Raw genomic sequence first — 18,940 nt, 5'->3', positions numbered from 1 at the left:
CTCCTTACCAGGGTCCTCCACCCTCCTTACCAGGGGCTTTCACCCTCCTTACCAGGGTCCTCCACCCTCCTTACCAGGGTCCTCCACCCTCCTTACCAGGGTCCTCCACCCTCCTTACCACGGTCCTCCACCCTCCTTGCCAGGGTCCTCCACTCTCCTTACCAGTGGCCTCCACCCTCCTTACCAGGGCCCTCCACCTTGCTAATCAAGGTCATCCATCCTCCTTACAAGGGTCCTCCACCCTGCTTACCAGGGCCCTTCACCCTCCTTACCAGTGTTCTCCACTCTCCTTACCAGGGCCCTCCACCCTCTTTACAAGCGTCCTCCACCTTGTTACCAAGTCCTCCACCACCCTACTTACCAGGGTCCTCCATCTTGTTACCAAGTCCTCCACCACCCTCCTTACCAGGGTCCTCCACCCTCCTTACCAGGGCATTTCTCTTTACCCTACTTACCATACTTTCATTCATATACATATGTATACATATTCATCATATTCATGCGTACACATATACTTAAGCAGACAAAGACACGTGCATACACTCAAAGATACATATACAATACAGGCACATGCATACATTTGTATATCAACAGCTTTCATGACCACACATATACATACGCATATGTTTTAATATGCACGAGAATTCGTGCATATTCATACATATAACAAAAGAATACATAGGTATAGACATGCATATGATTATATATTCATATTCACATTCATACATACACAAAAGTGTACATACATGCATTCACAAAAAATATATTCATTCATTCATATGCATATATACTACTTATATGCATAGAGAACTTATTCATAAATGAATCTATGCATTCACATATACATACGTCAAAGCGTATACATGTACTTGCAAACATACCCATATTCTTACGTAAGTATGTATTTTTATATTCTGATACATTAGAATTTTCCACCGCCTTGTACTGTTCCTTTGCGTGTATTGTGGTCAGTACGGCTGGGGTTATGGAACAACGGGATGTCGTACCTCGGCTCACGCAGCCACCGAAATGCCTCTAGTTAAGAACAATGTTTTACTATAAATATGTTTTATTTATCTTGATTAAGTAGCTGGGATATATGTCGACTGAAACATTTCCACTGGTATTCGTATCGAGAAGCTGAAACAGAAGGTGCTAAGGAATGTTCAAATTATATAAAATTGAGATATCAACGTTTATAATAGTGTTGATAGTTTGTTAATTTACTAAGACAATACCACTATTATCGCAGGAGAGTTTCTTGCATTAACAAGAAATGTAAATCATCTTTATTCAGAATTTTGTTAACTGAAATACATAATCACACTGACCACAAAAATACTTTGAAATGAAGGTTGTATATTTAGCTAACTGTCCTATGTATTCGCAACAGTAGTAGATTATCGCAGTAGTAGATTATCGCAGTAGTAGATTATCTTCTCGATTTTTCCATTTGAAAACTTCCGTAAGCCATTTTTTGTTAGCATGTCAGTACAGGCTGATGGATGTACAATATATTTACTAGCATTTTTTATTTTTATTATTTTTTTTTAAATAGGTGTCACGCTAAAGTATTCCATGTCACTCTGACTTATATGCACTAAGTAGAATAAAATACTGTGTTATGAATCCTAGTTATCTGCCTTCTCCTCTGTACACATTGACCTCTGTAAATATAAGCCTTTTGTACGTGTTGATCTTTTCTGTAGAGTAAATGTGATTACCAAACAGTGTTATTATAAGTTTGACGACTTGCTTGTGTATAATCATTGACTTTTTAACCATTTGATGAAACAATGTTAAACTACTTTCTAGGAGTCATAATTAGGTTGAACATGCACACAGGAAATGTAATTGATAATTTTTTTAAATTGGCTTATATATAATGATGCCATTTTATCACCTGTTGTGAACTGTTATCTTTTCTGTTGACCATGTAATCAATATTTATTGCATAAACATGAGAAAATGGTCTTTATATATATATATATATATATATGTATATATATATATATATATATATATATATATATATATATATATATATATATATATATATATATATATATATATATATATATATATATATATATATATATATATATATATATATATATATATATATATATATATATATATATATATATATATATATATATATATATATATATATATATATATACATACATTCATACATACATACATACATATATATATCAGAATTTAGTTAAAAAAATTACGTTATGTTAAATTAGGCTTGGTGAGGTTTTTAAGTTACGTTTAGATTTGGTCGACAAATATATGCCAAGGAGCAAGTGTAATTTTGGGCTTCCTTGCTAGTGTAGTGGTGGTTTCAGAGCTTCACTACTAAATCAAAATTACGTAGAGTTAAGGTGACATGTTAGGCGGATAACAATTCGTCAATTACGGCTCGTAGAGAGGAGTAACACTGATCTCATTAAATTTGGTGCTGGGATATGAATTTTTAAAAATTTGATGATATGTCCACAACGCATTTTTCCTAGGAGTTGGAGTTAGCCATAAAACCCATCATCATTGTCTCATAAGTTTTTAGTTTTGTGGAATGTTCCATTTTTTTTATATCACTCTTGTTCTTTACAAGTTTATGTCTTGAGTCTTGGCCATATCTTTCACATTATTTGTGTTCCGTATTTTGTGTTGCTAGATTATCACCAGTTTCGACAAACATACGAAATTAAAGTTGTCATGGAGTTCGATTTTCTCACAGTGTCTTTTGTCACTTTTTAACATTTTTATCAACGATTTCCAGTTTTGTTAGATAATGAAAGAATGTCCTCTGTTATAACTTTTGCCTTCTCTTGGATACTTTTACAATATATTACCACTTGCTTAATCTTGATTGGATCCATCTGTTTAGGTTGGAGCTTCTCGAAAAAGTTTTTGTTAACCTTAATTAAACCTGACTGGTTTAAGGCAAATTTTCAATGCTCTTAGGAACAGGCTTAATATCGTATTTTTATTTTTAGTTGTTGTAGTCTTGTTAATGAAACAGTTTATATTTATTCAGTTGTGTAATAATAATCCACGCCCACTTTTAAATATATACATTCACTATTTCAACAACCAAGGTACACATGTAAAAATAAGTACAGTATCAAACCTGTTATGATTATATATGTGAGCTAAAAATGTAGACAGCTTACTAAATTTTTAGCAGAATCACATGATGTGATCCTTATATAGGGGTGGCCCGGTAATCCAGCAGGGTTTAGTAATATTTCCAGTAGTTCAAGCTTGAGAGTTATTATATGACTAAGACCCACGACACCTGTGCCACAAGAGCATTAAATAGTACTTTTCAGTCTGTGACTAATTTGTGTGAGGAAGCAACGTTTTATACAGAGTCAAGAGTGAAGATTATTCGGCCCTGGAGGCGGGAAATATGGAAAGCCCATCCATAAAAGTTAAAAGGGTGAACCAGAAGCTGTGAATCAACACCTCCAAGCATAATTAGGTGAGCATTACTAGGCGAGTACACACATGAAGCCAACAAATAATTGTAAATACCCTTCTCTACAGCCGGTGATTCCCATAACCCACAACTTGGATCCAATAAAGCTACTCACTGACGACGCTACCATCGCCGGCTGGAACAACGAGGGTCTTCCCTCTGACAGAATGTCCACTGAGAATGCTATCATCCTCACTAACTCGGACCGCTGGCCCCTCATCATCGATCCCCAGGTAAAGTGCAACATTATTTTTTTCCTTCACATGTAAGTGTTGCTAAAAGTATCTACAGTACCTTAATCTCTAGGTGAAATAGGAAGGCTATTTTATCTGGAGACAATAACCTGCATATGGCTTTTCATTCTTTTTTTTTTCTTTGTATTGTCTTTGCTGTACTGTTTTTATTATTCTGTGATCAATTTCTGTTTTTACTACTGTAATGTTCTTTGTTCAGTCTTAACTGCACACTGATTGTGAATATTCAGAATACTGGTCGGGGACTCAATGAGCTGTTGTATATACCAGAATCAACGCCGTAACCATTCAGCACAACTGTGCTTTGATTGTATTAGCAACATGAAATGCGACCCAGATGTTTTAATTGTCGTTAGATCATCTTATGTAAGCTCCGTGGTTGAATCAATACAACATGGGGCACAGACCACGGTTCGAGTACCCGACCAGTCTTCCATTTATTCCTTGATAGTTTCTCAGTGCAACTTAACGTGGGTTTATGTACTGTTATTATCTTGTATAATTACTACATTGTCTGTTTGTCATCTGTCTTCACTACTTTTCTTGTCTTCAATATAATATGATTGTCTTTAATCATCACTGTATTGTTTTGATCTGCTGTCTTCAATGCAATGTGCGGCAAACTTTTGCCTTCTGTTAATTTTTATTGTTTTTTTTATTTACACTATATAGTGACTGTCTTCAATCTTCACTGTACTGTGACTGTCTTCTAGCTTCTCTGCATTGTTTCTTTTTTCACTTCAGCGTAGTATATGTTTATATTTCGTCTTCAATGAATTGTATTTATCTTCGATCTTCATTGTTAAATCATCACTGTATTGTGTGTTAATCTTGTAGCAATATTGTATCATATATTTGCCTTTCAGCTGCAAGGCATCAAATGGATCAAGGCGCGATACGGCGATGCGTTGGTGGTGTTGCGTCTGGATCAGAAGACCTGCATCGACCACCTGGAGGTGGCCATCACCAAGGGCAGCACTGTCTTGATCGAGAACCTCCCAGAGAATCTTGACCCAGTTCTTGATCCACTCATTGGCAAAAATCTCATCAAGCGAGGACGGTAATTATTAGGTATCCCTGAAAGGGGATCTTTAAGTGCTTGCCGGATTTTCTCCTTTTTCTTCCTCCGACTTTTCTTTCTTATTTCCATCATAATACGACAGGGCCTCATCCGATCGGCTTGAAATTTTCAGCGCTGGCGTTCGGTAACTAAGCCAAAATTCTAGGTGTAATTGGCATGTGCAGGTGCCCTATGACCAAAGTAAAAGGAACTTTCGCAGCATCCAGGAATAGCTCCGGTAATTATAGAAACCCTCTGCAGCATAGCTTCAGTTAGTTAAAGAAAAGAGTTGCCTCCTAATTCGCCGACAGTGAAGAGTGAAATTCGACTGTGTAGGTGTGCATCTGTCCAGTTTTATGTATAATATAATGTCAAATTTTAATTCTTGTTTAATCATGTTAAAAATATTTTTCCCCTACCTCTTCTAAATGACTTCAATATTTAATAGGTAATATAACTTACGCCAGTAGTTTCCTTTAAGTTTAGTTTGTGTGCGGGTAAATTTTCAACAAAACTTGGAATTGTTTTTATCCCTTTGATCGCTGGATAAAGCCTCTTCTGATTAGCTTCAATAATGCCATTGATGTGTTTCCCATAATGCAACGAATGTCTCTAATTCTACAGACGCTATATAACCATATTGGTTTAGCGCTTTTCCCTTCCAATGAATCTTTACTAGATGAAGCGTTTATTGGGTTTAGGGTGTGTAGGTACTTACTAGTATTTTCTTGGGTTCTGTCTTAGTACCTGGAGAATGCCTTTGCTGGGCAGCTTTAAACTTTTAAAGCTGATGTGTTTTCCTCGAAGGAAGTTTTGTATTAATTTTAGGTTGTGTAAGTTTTAAAATGCAAGTTTTATTAATCACATTGGATTCTGTGAAATACCAGGAGTACGAGGCCTGGTCAGGGACCCGGCCGCGGGGGTTGTGTCCTCAGGAAACATCTGAAGATAAAAGTTTGTGCTGATCAAAAATATGTTACAGTGCTTGATCTTATTGGGTTATTCTGGGTTAAATGTGTAATTTTTAAGTGCATGTCAACTAAAACCTCAAACGCTGATCAATATTTCGCAGAGAGAACTTTGGAAAGTTTTTGGCCTGTGTGGATTTTCTTCTTAGAAACTCAAGAAATTTGTATATATAATTTATATATATTTATATATCTGAGTGCTTCATGCGACTGGATGGTAAGTTACTTGATATTGCAAATTTTGAGCGACTTTTGTCTTATTGTGCTGGTGTATATTAGGTTATTGGTCTCTCTCAGGTAAGACGAGAATACCTACTGAACTTGGCATCAAACATGAAGTTTCTTAGTGGAAGGTTTGATTAATATTTGGCTCTATTTGCCCTAATTTGCTAACTTGATTGGCTAGTAAATATAACTTGTGAATACCTCTTCTGATTAGCTTTAAATTCTCAGCACTAATATTTAACCGCATTGAAAACCTCTGTCGCACACTGCACTGTTTCTTTCTCGTGTATTAACGTACAGGCCGCGGGGATTATGCATGGCGGGGTCATCTTTCTCGGATGGTGTGTAACCACCGAAATAAATCTCGTCGATATTAATTTAATTAAAAAAAAAAACGTTGTGTTTGACAGTAATAATATGAGTTCCATATTACATAATAATTTCACAATTTAACTCTATTACCAGCCTATGCCGCACTCTGCACTATTCCAACAACGTGTATTGAGGCAGTATATTGAGTAGTACACGGTGGCACTCTTTCCTCGGATCACGCACAACCGAGAACGATAATTTTTATCCATTAGTTCTTATCTACTCTTTATCTATTTTTTATCCACTGTCCACTGACAAAATTCTTCGTATAAAAGTTAACTCAGCGTTGACGAGTCGTTACCTTAATTATTAATACACAACCTGTATATGAACATGTATACAAGTGTATACGTATACATAAGCAGACACATATGCATGCATATGTGCACGCATACATAAGCAAACACACATACATATACTAAATGATACATACACATATATAGGCCCATGCAGATGAATGCATACATATGCTCATGAAGTATACATATGCAAAAATATACATATTCAGTTTGCAGAGATGCATAAGAGTTCATACATACATAGATATGTAAACATGAACACATTTAAACAAAACTACACACACACACACACACACACACACACACACACACACACACACACACACACACACACACACACACACACACACACACACACACACACACACACACACACACACACACACACACACACACACACACACACACAGGGAAACGGAAGGTGTGGGCGAGATTGGAGAAAGGGACTACAATTCAGTCTGGGGAACAGAAGGTAGTCATTGCAGTGATGTATAACCCACCACAGAACTGCAGGAGGCCAAGAGAGGAATATGAAGAGAACAACAGAGCGATGGTGGACACACTTGCTGAGGTGGCACGAAGAGCTCAATCGTGCAGAGCAAAGTTACTAGTTATGGGCGATTTCAACCACAGGGAGATCGACTGGGAAAACCTGGAGCCTCACGGGGGTCCTGACACATGGAGAGCCAAGTTGATGGATGTGGTACTGGAAAACCTCATGCATCAACACGTCAGGGAAACTACGAGAGAGAGAGAGGGGAGGATGAACCAGCAAGACTGGGCCTTGTGTTTACCCTGAGCAGTTCAGACATTGGGGACATCACATATGAGAGGCCCCTTGGAGATAGCGATCACGTGGTTCTGAGTTTTGAGTATATAGTAGAGTTACAAGTGGAGAAGGTAACAGGAACTGAATGGGACAGGCCAAACTATTAAAGGGGGCGATTGGGAAAAGCCAAACTATAAAAGGGGGCGACTACACAGGTATGAGAAACTTCCTGCAGAAGGTGCAGTGGGCCAGAGAGCTGGTAGAAAAGTTAGTGAACGAAATGATGGAATATGTAACAACAAAATGCATGGAGGCAGAGGAAAGGTTTATTCTCAAGGGCAACGGAATTAATTGGAAGACCAAAGTGAGTCCTTGGTTTACCCGACAGTGTAAGGAGGCAAAAACTAAGTGCATTAGAGAATGGAAGAGGTACAGAAGGCAAAGGACCCAGGAAAATAAAGAGATCAGTCGAAGAACCAGAAACGAGTATGCACAGATAAGGAGGGAGGCCCAGAGACAGTATGAAAACGACATAGCATCAAAAGTCAAGTCTGACCCGAAACTGCTGTATAGCCACATTAGGAGAAAGACAACAGTCAAAGATCAGGTGATCAGGCTGAGGGAAGAAGGTGGCGAACTCACACGAAACAACCAAGAGGTATGTGAGGAGCCCAACAAGAGACTTAAGGAAGTATTCACAGTGGAGACAGGAAGGACTCTGCGAAGACAGGACAAAAGGGGACACCAACAGGGAATAGACCAACAAGTGCTGGATGACATACACACAACTGAGGAGGTGAAGAAGCTGCTAAGTGACCTTGATACCTCAAAAGCAATGGGACTGGACATCTCCCCGTGAGTCCTTAGACAGGGAGCAGAAATGCTGTGTGTGCCACTAACCACAATCTTCAACACATCTCTTGAAACTGGGCAACTACCTGAGGTATGAAAGACTGCAAATGTAGTTCCCATTTTTGAAAAAGGAGACAGAAAAGAGGCGCTAAACTATAGACCAGTGTCACTGACGTGTATAGTATGCAAAGTCATGGAGAAGATTATCAGGAGGAGAGTGGTGGAGCACCTGGAACGGAACAAAAGTATAAATGACAACCAGCACGGTTTCATGGAAGGCAAATCCTGTGTTACAAACCTGGAGTTTTATGAAAAAGTAACAGAAGTAAGTGACGACAGAGAAGGGTGGGTTGATCGCATCTTCTTGGACTGTAAGAAGGCCTTCGACACAGTTCCTCACAAGAGATTCCTGCAGAAACTAGAGGATCAGGCGTGTATAACGGGAAGGGCGCTTCAATGAATCAGAGAATACCTGACAGGGAGGCAACAACGAGTCATGGTACGTGATGAGGTATCACAGTGGGCACCAGTGACGAGCGGGGTCCCACAGGTGTCGGTCCTAGGACCAGTGCTATTTTTGGTATATGTGAATGACATGATGGAAGGGATAGATTCAGAGATGTCCCTGTTCGCAGATGATGTGAAGTTAATGAGGAGAATTAAATCAGATGAGGATCAGGCAGGCCTTCAAAGAGACCTGGACAGGCTGGACACGAGGTCCAGCAACTGCCTTCTCGAATTTAACCCTATCAAATGCAAAGTCATGAAGATTGGAGAAGGGCAAAGAAGACCACAAACAGAGTATAGGCTAGTAGCCAACGACTGCAAACCTCGCTCAAGGAGAACGATCTTGGGGTGAGTATAACACCGAGCATGTCTCCGGAAGCACACATCAATCAGATAACTGCTGCAGCATATGGGCGCCTGGCAAACCTGAGATAAGCATTTCGATACCTAAGCAAGGAATCTTTCAAGACACTGTACACTGTGTACGTCAGGCCCACACTGGAGTATGCAGCAACAGTTTGAAACCCGTTCCGGGTCAAACACGTTAAGAAATTAGAGAAAGTGCAAAGGTTTGCGACAAGGTTAGTTCCAGAGCTAAGGGAAATGTCCTGTGAAGAAAGGTTGATGGAAATTGGCCTGACGACGCTGGAGGACAGGAGGGATAGGAAAGACATGATAACGACATACAAAATACTGCGTTGAATAGACAAGGTGGACAGAGACAAGATGTTCCAGAGAGGGGACACAGAAACAAGGGGTCACTCTTGGAAGTTGAAAACTCAGATGAGTCACAGGGATGTTAGGAAGCAGTTCTTCAGTCATAGAGTAGTCAGGAAGTGGAACAGTCTGGCGAGCGATGTAGTGGAGGCAGGAACCATACATAGCTTTATGACGAGGTATGATAAAGCTCATAGAGCAGGGAGAGAGAGGACCTAGTAGCGTTCAGTGAAGAGGCGGGGCCAGGAGCTGAGTCTTGACCCCTGAAACTACAATTAAGTGAGTACACACACACACACACACACACACACACACACACACACACACACACACACACACACACACACACACACACACACACACACACACACACACACACACACACACACACACACACACACACACACACACACACACACACACACACACACACACACACACACACACACACACACACACACACACACACACACACACACACATATATATATATATATATATATATATATATATATATATATATATATATATATATATATATATATGTACGTATATATATATATATATATATATATATATATATATATATATATATATATATATATATATATATATATATATATATATGCAGATATAAATACACATATTCATTCATATGTGCGGATATATATGCACATATTCATGCATATAAAAATTATGCATTCATAAACGCATACATATGTAGACATATGCATACATATGCTTTCCCATATGCATGCATACAAAAAAGCGTATATGTATACGTGCATGCATAAATATTTTTACATTTTGCTACATTAGAATTTTATCTCCGCCCATCACTCTTGTTTTTGCGTGTACTGAGGTAGAGGAGGCTGGGCTGATAAAATACAGGGACACATTTCTGGGATCGCGCAGCGGCCGACGTACACTAAGTATAAACTTTTCATTTGTTAATGGTTTCTTGGTATCAGGGCGCTGAAGATAGGTGACCGAGAGATTGAGTATAACTCAAGCTTCCAGCTGATCCTACACACCAAGCTGGCCAACCCTCACTACAAGCCAGAGCTGCAGGCACAGTGCACTCTCATCAACTTCACTGTCACCAGAGACGGTCTTGAAGACCAGCTCCTTGCTGAGGTTGTCAAGGCTGAGAGACCAGACCTTGAGGAACTTAAGGTGAGCACTTAAGAGCTTCAGTTTAAAGCTAAGGATGTTACAGTTAGCAATACTGTATATATATCCCATGATTTTTGTGAAGAACATATTCCTATATGCATGTTAATGAGTTACTTACCAGCGTATAGGCTCCAGGGAACAGTATTATTATTATTATTATTATTATTATTATTATTATTATTATTATTATTATTAGTAGTAGTAGTAGTAGTAGTAGTAGTAGTAGTAGTAGTAGTAGTATTGTTGTTGTCGTTGTTGTTGTTGTTGTTTTTATTATTATTTTTATTATTATTATTATTATTATTATTATTATTATTATTATTATTATTATTATTATTATTATTATTATTATTATTATTATTATTATTATTATTATTCTGTATATATTTCTGTATATACTTCGCTCATAACAAGTGAGAGCTTCATGTAATGCGCTTCAAGTTTACATTGCTTGTGTATGGTAACGCTCACACACACACACACACACACACACACACACACACACACACACACACACACACACACACACACACACACACACACACACACACACACACACACACACACACACACACACACACACACACACACACACACACACACACACACACACACACACACACACACACACACACACACACACACACACACACACACACACACACACACACACACATACAGAGAATAGGGGGGTACTCGAAGGGGAGAAACCGACCAATCAAGCTGATTCTCAGGACGGAAACAGTGCGGAACAGGATCCTCCAAGAGAAACCACGATTGAAATACTCGGAAGAGTACAAGAGGATGTTCCTAGACAGAGACAGAACAAAATCAGAACGACAGCAGCTGAGGGAGAGGACAAAAAAGCGAAAGGAGCTAGGAAAAGAGACAAGGATGGAACCAGCAGAGGTCAGTCAGAGCAGAACAGAACAGCAAGGGCAAGCACACACACAACTATTCTCAGAACCATACAACCTATCACACCATCCCAACACACACTACAATCCATACCCACAGCCTCCACCCAACACCGAGCTATAGAATCCCACAGTATGCCACCAGGTCTCCCACCCTCACAGGCCCCCCCAAACCACAGTGTTGGAAAGGAAACTGAAGGTATGGTACACAAACGCTGATGGAATAACAAATAAGTGGGAGGAGTGGCATGAAAGAGTCAAAGAAGCATCACCGGACATCATAGCTCTCACAGAAACCAAGATTACAGATATGATAACAGATGCCATCTTTCCAACGGGATACCAAATCCTGAGGAAAGACAGAGGGAACAGGGGGGGTGGAGGAGTGGCGTTGCTGATCAAAAATCGCTGGAATTTTGATGAGCTGGAGAGAGGAGACAGCGGAGAAGAAAGTGATTACATAGCGGGAACACTTCACTCTGGAGGTCCCAAGGTAGTAATAGCAGTGATGTATAACCCACCACAGAACAGCAGGAGGCCAAGGCAAGAGTACGACGATAGCAATAGAGCGATGGTTGACACACTGGCTAGAGTGGCTAGAAGAGCTCATGCATGCAGGGCAAAGCTCCTGATCATGGGTGACTTTAACCACAAGGAGATCGATTGGGAGAACTTGGACCCACATGGGGGCCAAGATACATGGAGGGCTAAGATGATGGAGGTGGTACTGGAAAACTTCATGTGCCAACACATAAGGAACACTACAAGAGAGAGAGGAGAGGATGAACCAGCAAGGCTGGACTTAGTATTCACCTTGAGTAGTGTAGATATCGAGGACATCACATATGAAAGACCCCTTGGGGCCAGTGACCATGTGGTTTTAAGCTTCGAATACACAGTAGAGCTACAAGTGGAGGGAGAAGCAGGAAGGCCAGGACGAATGAAGCCAAACTACAAGAAAGGGGACTACACAGGAATGAGGAACTACCTGAACGGGGTTCAGTGGGACAGAGAACTGGCAGGGAAGCCAGTTAATGAGATGATGGAATATGTAGCAACAAAATGCAAGGAGGCTGAGGAGAGGTTTGTACCCAAGGGTAACAGGAATAATGAAAAAGCCAGGATGAGCCCATGGTTTACCCAAAGGTGCAGGGAGGCAAAAACCAAGTGTGCTAGGGAATGGAAGAAATATAGAAGGCAAAGGACCCAGGAGAATAAGGAGAACAGTCGTAGAGCCAGAAACGAATATGCACAGATAAGAAGGGAGGCCCAAAGACAATATGAAAATGACACAGCAGCGAAAGCCAAATCTGACCCGAAACTGTTGTACAGCCACATCAGGAGGAAAACAACAGTCAAGGACCAGGTAATCAGGCTAAGGAAGGAAGGAGGAGAGACAACAAGAAATGACCGTGAAGTATGTGAAGAACTCAACAAGAGATTCAAAGAAGTGTTCACAGAGGAGACAGAAGGGACTCCAGAAAGACGGAGAGGTGGGGCACACCACCAAGTGCTGGACACAGTGCACACAACCGAGGAAGAAGTGAAGAGGCTTCTGAGTGAGCTAGATACCTCAAAGGCAATGGGGCCAGATAACATCTCCCCACGGGTATTGAGAGAGGGAGCAGAGGAGCTATGTGTACCCCTAACAACAATATTCAATACATCTATCGAAACAGGGAGATTGCCTGAGGCATGGAAGACAGCAAATGTGGTCCCAATCTTTAAAAAAGGAGACAGACATGAAGCATTAAACTACAGACCAGTGTCGCTGACATGTATAGTATGCAAAATCATGGAGAAGATTATCAGGAGAAGAGTGGTGGAACACCTAGAAAGGAACGATCTCATCAACAGCAGCCAACATGGTTTCAGGGACAGGAAATCCTGTGTCACAAACCTACTGGAGTTCTATGACATGGTGACAGCAGTAAGACAAGAGAGAGAGGGGTGGGTGGATTGCATTTTCTTGGACTGCAAGAAGGCGTTTGACACAGTTCCCCACAAGAGATTGGTGCAAAAACTGGAGGACCAAGCAGGGATAACAGGGAAGGCACTACAATGGATCAGGGAATACTTGTCAGGAAGACAGCGGCGAGGTGTCAGAGTGGGCACCTGTGACCAGCGGGGTCCCGCAGGGGTCAGTCCTAGGACCAGTGCTGTTTCTGGTATTTGTGAACGACATGACGGAAGGAATAGACTCTGAGGTGTCCCTGTTTGCAGATGACGTGAAGTTGATGACAAGAATTCACTCGATCGAAGACCAGGCAGAACTACAAAGGGATCTGGACAGGCTGCAGACCTGGTCCAGCAATTGGCTCCTGGAGTTCAATCCCACCAAGTGCAAAGTCATGAAGATTGGGGAAGGGCAAAGAAGACCGCAGACGGAGTACAGTCTAGGGGGCCAGAGACTACAAACCTCACTCAAGGAAAAAGATCTTGGGGTGAGTATAACACCAGGCACATCTCCTGAAGCGCACATCAACCAAATAACTGCTGCAGCATATGGGCGCCTAGCAAACCTCAGAACAGCATTCCGACATCTTAATAAGGAATCATTCAGGACCCTGTACACCGTGTACGTTAGGCCCATATTGGAGTATGCGGCACCAGTTTGGAACCCACACCTAGCCAAGCACGTGAAGAAACTAGAGAAAATGCAAAGGTTTGCAACAAGACTAGTCCCAGAGCTAAGAGGTATGTCCTACGAGGAGAGGTTAAGGGAAATCAACCTGACGACACTGGAGGACAGGAGAGATAGGGGGGACATGATAACGACATACAAAATACTGAGAGGAATTGACAAGGTGGACAAAGACAGGATGTTCCAGAGATTGGACACAGTAACAAGGGGACACAGTTGGAAGCTGAAGACACAGATGAATCACAGGGATGTTAGGAAGTATTTCTTCAGCCACAGAGTAGTCAGTAAGTGGAATAGTTTGGGAAGCGATGTAGTGGAGGCAGGATCCATACATAGCTTTAAGCAGAGGTATGATAAAGCTCACGGCTCAGGGAGAGTGACCTAGTAGCGATCAGTGAAGAGGCGGGGCCAGGAGCTCGGACTTGACCCCCGCAACCTCAACTAGGTGAGTACAACTAGGTGAGTACACTCACACACACACACACACACACACACACACACACACACGCACACACACACACACACACACACACACACACACACACACACACACACACACACACACGCACACACACACACACACACACACACACACACACACACTCACACACACACACACACACACACACACACACACACTCACACACACACACACACACACACACACACACACACACACACACACACACACACACACACACACACACACACAGAGTAGGCACCTGTGACCAGAGGGGTCCCACAGGGGTCAGTCCTTGGACCAGTGCTGTTTCTGGTATTTGTGAACGACATGACGGAAGGAATAGACTCCGAAGTGTCCCTGTTTGCAGATGACGTGAAGTTGATGAGAAGTATTCATTCGATTGAAGACCAGGCAGAACTGCAAAGGGATCTGGACAGGTTGCAGACCTGGTCCAGCAATTGGCTCATGGAGTTCAACCCCACCAAGTGCAAAGTCATGAAGATTAGGGAAGGGCAAAGAAGACCGCAGACGGAGTACAGTCTAGGGGGCCAGAGACTACAAACCTCTCTCAAGGAAAAAGATCTTGGGGTGAGTATAACACCACGCACATCTCCTGAAGTGCACATCAATCAAATAACTGCTGCAGCATATGGGCGCCTAGCAAACCTCAGAACAGCATTCCGACATCTTAATAAGGAATCGGGGAGCATCTCAGAAAGTAGGTAAGTTTTGGGATTGCCAGGCACCTGGTGAGTAGGTAGAAGGCATCGTGTGTGTCAATGTTTCTCATCCTGCTTTCCATTGTCCGGAGGTCTGAGACTTTATTTTCTAGGATCAGATCGATGGCATTGGACCCAAGAGGAGCACCAAGGAGAGTGCTATTGGCTGGATCAATGGCTCGTGCTCCTGGTAAAACGGCACTAATATTCTGGATCATCTGTTGATTGGTAGAAACTATTTCACATTTCGTGGGGTTTAAAGAAAGGCCCAGACTTTCTCCCATATCTTTAATTTTACTGATGTCCTCTAGGAGAGATTCTATTGTGCCAGCTAGGGTACCGTCGTCCAGGGACCAGATATTGAGCTCGCTGGAGAAAGCTTCTGTGAAGAAACTAATCATTTTCAAACACACATCTCCCTGAAAAGTAAAGATGTTCAAAAGGACCAGTTCATAATGACTCTTGAAAATGAACAATCCTCTTTATTTCCAGCCACATCAGATAAAGCATTTGTGAAACAAGACAAATAATTATAAATCTTTCTTTCCTCAACAAAGCGGAACTTAACTACTATTCTATCGATGAGTTTATTGTGCACTCCAAATACATATGGATACACAGAAGGCCTAGGAACTACGCCACGAAAAGGTTAACAGGAGTACAATTGGATTTATATCTTCATTTCTTTCATCTGTTACAAACAAATTTAGGAAATTTGCTTATTGTATCTGGTATCTTATTTTCATTAACAATATATCTTGAAATATCACATAGGTTTTTGTACTGTCTGTAGCTATATTCCTCAATAAGTAGATAATTAAGCACATAGTGTTCAAGACAGCGATCAGCGACCACATTCCTGACCACATAATTTTCATTTGGTTTGATCATCATCTGTGTGTCTCCCAAACTGCCAGAAGTAGTACTCGTAACCAAGCCTAAGCCTGGCCACTACTACATCAGTCAGTACTAGTAACCAAGCCTGTCCACTACAACATCAGTCAGTACTTGTAACCAAGCCGAAGCCTGGCCACAACAACACCAGTCATTACTTGTAACCAAACCTAAGCCTGTCCACTACTACATCAGTTAGTACTAGTAACCAAGCCTAAGCCTGTCCACTACAACACCAGTCATTACTTGTAACCAAACCTAAGCCTGTCCACTACTACATCAGTTCGTACTAGTAACCAAGCCTAAGCCTGTCCACTACAACATCAGTCAGTACTTGTAACCAATACTAAGCCTGGCCACTACTACATCAGTCATTACTTGTAACCAAACCTAAGCCTCTCCACTACAACATCAGTCAGCAATTGTAACCAAGCCTAAGCTTGGCCACTTCTACATCAGTCAGTACTTGTAACCAAGCCTAAGCCTGTCCACTACAACATCAGTCAGCACTTGTAACCAAGCCCAAGCCTGTCCACTACAACATCAGTCAGTACTTGTAACCAAGCGTAAGCCTGGCCACTACAACATCATTCAGTACTAGTAGCCAAGCCTTAGCCTGTCCACTACAACATCAGTCAGTACTTGTAACCAAGCCTAAGCCTGTCCATTACAACATCAGTCAGTACTTGTAACAAAGCCTAAGCCTGTCCACCACAACATCAGTCAGTACTTGTAACCAAGCCTAAGCCTGGCCACTACAACATCAGTCAGTACTAGTAACCAAGCCTAAGCCTGTCCACTACAACATCAGTCAGTACTTGTAACCAAGCCTAAGCCTGTCCACTACAAGATCAGTCAGTACTTGTAACCAAACCTAAGCCTGTCCACTACAACATCAGTCAGAACTTGTAACCAAACCCAAACCTGTCCACAACAACATCAGTCAGTACTTGTAACAAAGCCTAAGCCTGGCCACTACTACATCAGTTAGTACTAGTAACCAAGCCTAAGCCTGTCCACTACAACATCAGTCAGTACTCGTAACCAAGCCTAAGCCTGTTCACTACTACATCAGTCAGTACTTGTAGCCAAGCCTAAGCCTGGCTACTACAATATCATTCAGTACTTGTAACCAAGCCTAAGCCTGTCCACTACAACAACAGTCAGTACTTGTAACCAAGCCTAAGCCTGGCCACTACTTCATCAGTCAGTACTTATAACCAAGCCTAAGCCTGTCCACTACAACATCAGTCAGTAAATGTAACCAAGCCTAAGCCTGGCCACTACAACACCAGTCAGTACTTGTAACCAAGCCTAAGCTTGGCCACTACAACATCAGTCAGTACTTATAACCAAGCCTAAGCCTGTCCACTACAACATCAGTCAGTAAATGTAACCAAGCCTAAGCCTGTCCACTACAACATCAGTCAGTACTTGTAACCAAGCCTAAGCCCGGCTACTACAATATCATTCAGTACTTGTAAGCAAACCTAAGCCTGTCCACTACAACAACAGTCAGTACTTGTAACCAAGCCTAAGCCTGGCCACTACTACATCAGTCAGTACTTATAACCAAGCCTAAGCCTGTCCACTACAACATCAGTCAGTAAATGTAACAAAGCCTAAGCCTGACCACTACAACACCAGTCAGTACTTGTAACCAAGCCTAAGCATGGCCACTACAACATCAGTCAGTACTTATAACCAAGCCTAAGCCTGTCCACTACAACATCAGTCAGTAAATGTAACCAAGCCTAAGCCTGTCCACTACAACATCAGTCAGTACTTGTAACCAAGCCTAAGCCTGGCCACTAAAACATCAGTCAGTACTAGTAACCAAGCATAAGCCTGTCCACTACAGCATCAGTCAGTACTTGTAACCAAACCTAAGCCTGTCCACTACAACATCAGTCAGTACTTGTAACCAAGCCTAAGCCTGGCCACTACTACATCAGTCAGTACTAGTAACCAAGCCTAAGCCTGTCCACTACAACATCAGTCAGTACTAGTAACCAAACATAAGCCTGTCCACTACAACATCAGTCAGTACTTGTAACCAAGCCTAAGCCTGGCCACTACTACATCAGTTAGTACTAGTAACCAAGCCTAATCCTGACCACTACAACATCAGTCATTACTTGTAACCAAACATAAGCCTGACCACTACAACATCAGTCAGTACTTGTAACCAAGCCTAAGCTTGTCCACTACAACATCAGTCAGTACTTGTAACCAAGCATAAGCCTGGCCACTACTACATCAGTCATTACTAGTAACCAAGCATAAGCCTGTCCACTACAACATCAGTCAGTACTTGTAACCAAACCTACGCCTGTCCACTATAATAGCAGTCAGTACTTGTAACCAAGCCTAAGCCTGGCCACTACTACATCAGTCAGTACTTATTACCAAGTCTAAGCCTGTATACTACAACATCAGTCAGTAAATGTAACCAAGCCTAAGCCTGGCTACTACAACACCAGTCAGTACTTGTAACCAAGCCTAAGCTTGTCCACTACAACATCAGTCAGTACTTGTAACCAAGCCTAAGCCTGTCCACTACAACATCAGTCAGTACTTGTAGCCAAGCCTACGCCTGGCCACTACAATA

General features: G+C 41.6%; 1 protein-coding gene across 1 annotated transcript in view; it reads left to right on the top strand.

The window, feature by feature from the left end:
• The window catches only part of Dhc93AB (Dynein heavy chain at 93AB), a 646,785-nt gene that overhangs the window by 529,284 nt on the left and 98,561 nt on the right, over positions 1–18,940 (top strand). Inside the window, exons 52-54 of the mRNA XM_070089003.1 lie at positions 3,562–3,726; positions 4,614–4,807; positions 10,488–10,692. Of these exons, the coding sequence (XP_069945104.1) occupies positions 3,562–3,726; positions 4,614–4,807; positions 10,488–10,692 (564 nt within the window). The remainder of the gene's footprint in view (positions 1–3,561; positions 3,727–4,613; positions 4,808–10,487; positions 10,693–18,940) is intronic.

This window comes from Cherax quadricarinatus, chromosome 27 (assembly GCF_038502225.1).
Source record: "Cherax quadricarinatus isolate ZL_2023a chromosome 27, ASM3850222v1, whole genome shotgun sequence".
In the NCBI taxonomy this organism is placed as follows: Eukaryota; Metazoa; Arthropoda; class Malacostraca; order Decapoda; family Parastacidae; genus Cherax; species Cherax quadricarinatus.
Note: the sequence above shows the minus strand (reverse complement) of the source record. Positions and strands in the feature narration are given on the sequence as shown.